Here is a 7,053-nt window from a genome sequence, read left to right as displayed (position 1 = left end):
CCATCACACCTCCTCCTCCATGCTTCACAGTGGGAACCAGGCATGTGGAATCCATCCGTTCACCTTTTCTGCGTCTCACAAAGACACGGCGGTTGGAACCAAAGATCTCAAATTTGGACTCATCAGACCAAAGCACAGATTTCCACTGGTCTAATGTCCATTCCTTGTGTTTCTTGGCCCAAACAAATCTCTTCTGCTTGTTGCCTCTCCTTAGCAGTGGTTTCCTAGCAGCTATTTGACCATGAAGGCCTGATTCGCGCAGTCTCCTTTTAACAGTTGTTCTAGAGATGGGTCTGCTGCTAGAACTCTGTGTGGCATTCATCTGGTCTCTGATCTGAGCTGCTGTTAACTTGCGATTTCTGAGGCTGGTGACTTGGATGAACTTATCCTCAGAAGCAGAGGTGACTCTTGGTCTTCCTTTCCTGGGTCGGTCCTCATGTGTGCCAGTTTCGTTGTAGCGCTTGATGGTTTTTGCGACTCCACTTGGGGACACATTTAAAGTTTTTGCAATTTTCCGGACTGACTGACCTTCATTTCTTAAAGTAATGATGGCCACTCGTTTTTCTTTAGTTAGCTGATTGGTTCTTGCCATAATATGAATTTTAACAGTTGTCCAATAGGGCTGTCGGCTGTGTATTAACCTGACTTCTGCACAACACAACTGATGGTCCCAACACCATTGATAAAGCAAGAAATTCCACTAATTAACCCTGATAAGGCACACCTGTGAAGTGGAAACCATTTCAGGTGACTACCTCTTGAAGCTCATGGAGAGAATGCCAAGAGTGTGCAAAGCAGTAATCAGAGCAAAGGGTGGCTATTTTGAAGAAACTAGAATATAAAGCATGTTTTCAGTTATTTCACCTTTTTTTGTTAAGTACATAACTCCACATGTGTTCATTCATAGTTTTGATGCCTTCAGTGAGAATCTACAATGTAAATGGTCATGAAAATAAAGAAAACGCATTGAATGAGAAGGTGTGTCCAAACTTTTGGCCTGTACTGTATAGTCAAAGTGACCTTGACCCTTGACCACCAAATTCTGATCAGTTCATTGTTAAGTTCAAGTGAACATGTGTGCCGAAATAGAAAAAATTCCCTCTTTAGATATCCTGTTCACAAAAATTAGACGGATGCAAGGTCATAGTGACCTTTGACCACCAAATTCTGATCAGTTCATCATTGAGTACAAGTGGATGTTTGTGCCAAATTTGAGGAATTCCCCAGAGACCCTCTTGAGATATCGCATTCACGAGAGTAAGACAGACACAAAGTCAAAGTAACTTTGACCCTTAACCATTGAATTCTGATCAGTTCATCGCTGAGTTTAAGTGGATGTTTGTGCCAGATTTGAAGAAATTCCTTCAAGGTGTTCTTCAGATATCCAGTTAACAAATATTAGACGGATGCTAGGTCTTAATGACCTTTGATCACCTAATTCTAATCAGTTTATGGCTGAGTTCAAGTGGTAGGTTGTGCCGAATTTCAAGAAATTAATTCAAGGTGTTCTTGAGATATCCCATTCACAAAAATGAGACACATTCAAGGTCATAGTGACCTTGACCTTTGACCACTAAATTCTAATTAGTTTATCGCTGAGTTCAAATGGAAGTTTGTGCCAAACGTTCTCGTGTTTATGAGAATGGGATAGACTGATACTCCTAAACTGAACTCTGTGTAAAAAAAAAAGATGGAATATCCCTTTAATTGCAAAATAATATTAAAGTAAACTATGTTAAAGAGTAAACACTTTGAGTTGCCGTGGCAGCATCTGCTTCCTACAGACTGAAATCCAGTTGATGTTATTTTTTTAACCGAGCACATAAAGGAACAGTTCGTAAATTCGACATGCTAACTGCAGCGTGGATCTGACGTGTTTCATACGAGGTATAATTTACTGAGTGTGTCTAAATACTGTTGTACATGGAGTAACAGTGGAAACATGCAACTTTATCTGTAAAGTAACATCAGACACTGACAAACACATCGAGCTCAAAACAGCACAAAAATGTTTAAAGAAATAAAAAAAGGATTCCATGCAACATCAGCACACCTTCATACATGCATACTGTGTGTGATATACACATTCATAACATACAGTATCACCACGTACACACACACTGTGTGTGTGTGTGTGTGGAGTGTTTTAAAACAGATTAAAAAACATTACCAGCTTTTCTTTACAAGATTTAGAAAATAAACTTTTCCACAGTAACAAAACAGAAACAACTCAACTGTTACAACTTTTCATAATAATCCAAAGATACAGAAAATATATAAATAACGTAGTTTACAGTGTTTACAGGAGAGAGGGTCGATGATGAGCGGCGGCTAGCTCAGGTTTGTCCTCCGGCGTTTGCTGGGACTTTGTCCGGGGTCCACCTTCAGCTCACGGTAATGCATCTGTCCGTCAAACACACACACACACACACACAGAGTCAGGTAAATACATTGATCGAACTCCGATGTCAGAACTGAACACTTTTTGTATAACAAACTCCAGACTTTAAAAGGCATTTTACACTGTAATGACTAAAGCTGACCAGTTTAGGGTTGGGCTGCACCACTGCAAAGTAAATTTGCTCATGGCAGCCATTTTGTTTACTTAAGAATACTAACAAAGTAATCTCAAGACCCTCTGGCTGTGTACCAGGTATGCAGAAAACTCGGGGAAGCCAAAATTGCCTTACTAGCTTCTTTGCATATGACGTATTCATTGGTGCACTGTCCAGATGGAGGGCAGGAAACTGGAGGCAAAAACAACCAACACTGAACAAATGTCTATGATTTGTGCTGTTATTGGCAATTCCAATTTATCAAACTGGGAGAAAACTTTAAGTCCTGAAAACAGTAGGACGTAAAAGTAAATAAAAACTTCACTGAGAAACAGCGGCAGATGTGGATCAGAAACCTCCAGCTTCAGTCTGAAGGAGCGGAGTCAGCTAACTTCAAACGTTTGAAGCAAAGCATTGTGCTAAACATGCCTGCAGTTCAGTGGCAGCTGCTGGTCTTTCAAGGAGGGGAAGCTCATTTTCGGCCTACATCATAAAATGTGTCCGTTTATTTATACGTAAATTCTACCCTCTGGTGCTGCTGCGCGAGGCTAGTGTGACCGCCTGTGAGTGCTTTGGGATGGTGGAGGGGCTCACAGCACCCACTGCTCGTTGGGGACAATAACTGCAGAGCGACAAAAGTCAGAGTCTCCAAACACGAGTGCAGTTTCCAATAACACCAGAAAAAGATGCTAAATTTGTCGCTAGTCGTTTTTAACAAAGAAAAAGTCACTAAGAGGATTGGAAAAGTCTCCAGATCAACTCGGAACAACGGAATGAAACTTGAAAAATGCTCCGGTGGTGGTTTATATTTCAAGATCGCTGTTTCGCTCATTTCGCTGTCAATCAAAAAGGGATTAAGCCTCAGACAGATCATCCAATCACCATGCAGAAGCCCAGCGTCCAGGCCAGCTGAGGCCAGCCCACTGCCCCATAGACCCCCAGAGATGCTGAGCGTCCGATGGGCGGGACAAAACCGAGCATTTATCCAATGGCTGTCTAGTTTCACTGCAGTGGAACAACCCACTCTGTGCTTCCCCACTGAAGTCTTTGGACACTGAGCTTCGACACTGTTTAATGCACTGTGACGCTACGGGAATGAATGAGAAGAAAGTCGCGTCAGTGACCTGTGATAAGTAGCTGATTCTGAACAAAAGTTGAACGCGTTCTAGCGCATATTTAGTCAATGAAATGTAAACACAACAGTACATATTTGACCACTTATCTTTTGACATTTTAGGGGAAGCTGAGCTTCCCTTGCAGTCTTAGAGCAATCGCCACTGCTGCAGTTGGATGCAATTACAATGTGCTGTGACAACTTCTCTCTGTTTTAAGCCACGATCCAGATTTAAATGGCGTTCCAACAGCCCTCTGAGAACAGTTGACCTAGTAGGTAGAAAACAGTAGCTAAAATGAGCTAATGTTAGCTAGTAATGTTAGCCTGACAACGTTTCACCAGACATCTGGGAACGGTTAACCTAATAGATCCAAAATAGTAGCTAAAGTTAACTCGTAACATTAGCTTCCTGCCCTCCATCTGAATTTCGCGCTTCATAATAGTCATGTGAATACCAACAAGCTATACTAAAAGCATTTTATGTTGTTGATGATGACAGATGACCAGTTTTGTTGTAGGAGACCAAAATTGTTTTTTGTACCAGAATGTAAACGTGTTAATCTCCGCTGTAAAGTTGGGCATTTTAAAATGGGGATCTATGGAGATTAACTCGCTCTTGGAGCCAGCCTCAAGTGGCCATTCGAGGAACTGCAGTATTTGGGACTTTGGCAATGGCTTAATTTTTTTAACCCCAGAGGCTGCCACTTGGTTTTGATGCTGCCTCGCTGCAACAACACTTTCTTGTGTGAAAATACAGATCTTAACTGAACCCTTTACAGAGCTCCTGATGACACCTCCCCCTGCAGTACTAACGCCGGACAGCTGGAGTCACAGGGACGTACGAGATCTCGCAAATTCACGCATAATCGTGCGATATAACAAGATATACTGTATATGATATATTATACCAGTCATATATGATTTAATGGTTTTGCACCACCATGATTAACATCTCCTCGTCCATGGTGTCAACGGGGTGAAATGACGTCTGAAAACCTCTGACCTGTTGACTTCAGGCCTGCCTCCGCCCATTATGTAGTTTTCAAGGTGTAGTGCAGGGAAATATAATCTGCCGTGAACACTGTGTATTTTATTTTGAAAATTAACTGGATGTTTTATTTGGTTGCTGTGTTGTGCTCCGGCGTCTGGCAAAAATAGAAGTCCTGCCTATCTGTTGCGGAGGGCTCTGGAGTGCCACAGCTGTGACGGAGCCAGAATGCAGGACAGCTGCAGCCAGTGGAAGCACACACATTGACTAGAATTGAAATGTATCGGCTCTGATACGCATCTGGTGGAATTTGGGGTTAGTCTGTTTGTACCCACCACTTGAACATCAGATGGAACTCTGGACAGGAAGTCCAGAAGCTCGTTGTTGTCGATCATGTACGGATCACGCAGCTTCTTGGTAAACTTATTCACACCTGCAAAAGAAAGGAAATCAGATTCAAGTATATACACTGCACATATTCTCTGTGTTGTGTTTGAGTAAAAGCAGTCTCACCCCATGCCAACACAAGGTATCGAAGAGGAATGAGGTAGAGAAGAACTGTGGCCAAACATAAGGCAGCGATCGCCAACCAGCTCAGAAAAGGCACTGTCCAGTTAACGGTGCTGCGGGGGAACAACAGCAGAAACGTGTTGATAGAGTAATGTAACACGTCTCCTGCTGCCTTCATGAATCACAATCAGTAACTATCTCTTTGCCAGTGACTTCCTGGAGTCTTTGCTGTGATACTCACTTCTTTATCCTCTCTCCATATGACGCCACCTCATCCAGAGCGCTCTGAACACTGATGAACACGTCCTGGATGGCGTACAGTTTATCTATGAAGCCCTTGTGCTCTGACTCCTGACAGGAACAAGGTGAAGATCCTTATTTCCGTACATTTAATACAATACTACACATGTAAGTGCAGCTTTATTTTTTATTGAATAACAACGCTACCTTGTCCTCTTTATCCTCTTCGTCATCTTCCCATTCAAACATGGCCTCCATGGACTGCAGCAGAAAATGAAGCATTTAAGAGTTTGAAAGAGAGACGTTCGTAACAGAGATAATCTGTCGTCTTTGTCTGCTCACCATGTCAGTTGTGTCTCTGCTCGAGGAGAAGAAGTAGTTCCAGACGAGCAGCAGCAGCAGAGCCAGCGGCAACATGTAGAGCTCAAAGTTCCACACAACCACCACAAACAGCTGGCGAGGAAATCCAGGAAAACATGCACTTAACAACATACTCACTGACTGTAATTCAAGTAGCCTGAGAGAAAACTAGACTTCTGCACCTCCTCTTGACTCTGTCTTAGGGCTTTGAAAAATCTAGGCCATGACGAGAGACTTTGGCCAATCAGCTGTCAATCATTTCAATCACTGCTCATGACCTGCAGTCAAACTGTCCGACGAGGCAACGCTGATCAGATTCTGTTACTGCATTCCTTATTTCTCACCTCAAATATTCGTGAGCCAGCTGCCATGTTGACAACACTCAAGCCAAAAGGAAGCACCGCCCACACGGTCACAAACTTTCTCATTCAACAGCTAAACAGTACACTAAAATAAAATCTCACTCCGCTTGCTTAAACCCAACCAACACTGAGTGCTAGCCAATCAGAGAAAGAGGAGGGCCGGTCATGTCTTCGCCATCCTAGGTAAAGAAATTTGACCTCCCTGGCAACAAGACGTAAAATAAGGTGATGAGAGGCACCTGATTATGAGTGTGTGTGTGTGTCATACCACAAAGGAGATGATGCTCCTCTGTGCAGACTCCCACTCAAAGCAGCTGTTGATGTACGTCCCGTAGCTTATCAGGACCATGATGCACCTCTTCACACGGTTAAAGTTCTGCTGCAGCAACTGACAGACACAAAGTACAGGTTATTAGAATGAGTTATATTTAGGAATACTTCAAATTTAAGTCTGCTGATTTTCTATATTGAGCAGCTGAAACTATATGTTTGTGTGTTTAAAGATAGACATCTAAAGTAGGAACCAGTGGGCCACAGACAGAAAGTCAGACAAACAGTGAATAATCATGCACATAAACATACATGCTTGGAGACTTTAGGTTCTTCCTCGATGTATTTCTGCTCTGCGGGGACGACCGTTCTCAAAGCAGCTTTAACCTGAAGAGGAAAATACACGCACAGAGCAGGTCACGTGACTGAGACATTAGAGAACACGAGATAAATTCAGCACACAGTGCCACTTCTGTATAAATGAGCTCAGAGTGTCACTCACAGTGTTGAAGATGACATCAATCTCCAGGTAAATGACTCCTTTAGTTGGTCCTGTCAGCTCCTTATTTTTCAGCACGTAGCTCTTCTGCTCACCGTTACGGATCTAATGGAAACAAAAATATGGTTACAGTTTGGATTTAGGGGGATATATTG

The 7,053-nt window shown here is 42.7% G+C and overlaps 1 protein-coding gene across 5 annotated transcripts in view; it reads right to left on the bottom strand.

Annotated features, from left to right (window-relative positions):
- Positions 1 to 374: 374 nt before the first annotated feature.
- mctp1b (multiple C2 domains, transmembrane 1b) overlaps positions 375 to 7,053 on the bottom strand; it is a 45,897-nt gene continuing 39,218 nt past the window's right edge. Inside the window, exons 12-20 of one of the 5 annotated variants that reach the window (XM_078162012.1) lie at positions 6,902 to 7,003; positions 6,712 to 6,786; positions 6,398 to 6,517; positions 5,750 to 5,860; positions 5,615 to 5,668; positions 5,409 to 5,518; positions 5,171 to 5,280; positions 4,993 to 5,090; positions 375 to 2,403 (exon numbers count right to left, since the gene is read on the bottom strand). In XM_078162012.1, the coding sequence (XP_078018138.1) occupies positions 2,332 to 2,403; positions 4,993 to 5,090; positions 5,171 to 5,280; positions 5,409 to 5,518; positions 5,615 to 5,668; positions 5,750 to 5,860; positions 6,398 to 6,517; positions 6,712 to 6,786; positions 6,902 to 7,003 (852 nt within the window). In that variant the 3' untranslated portion in view covers positions 375 to 2,331. The remainder of the gene's footprint in view (positions 2,404 to 4,992; positions 5,091 to 5,170; positions 5,281 to 5,408; positions 5,519 to 5,614; positions 5,669 to 5,749; positions 5,861 to 6,397; positions 6,518 to 6,711; positions 6,787 to 6,901; positions 7,004 to 7,053) is intronic. The other 4 variants (XM_033646185.2, XM_078162013.1, XM_078162015.1 and 1 more) reach the window with 4 other exon arrangements.

Source organism: Epinephelus lanceolatus, chromosome 19 (assembly GCF_041903045.1).
Source record: "Epinephelus lanceolatus isolate andai-2023 chromosome 19, ASM4190304v1, whole genome shotgun sequence".
Lineage (NCBI taxonomy): Eukaryota > Metazoa > Chordata > Actinopteri > Perciformes > Serranidae > Epinephelus > Epinephelus lanceolatus.
Note: the sequence above shows the minus strand (reverse complement) of the source record. Positions and strands in the feature narration are given on the sequence as shown.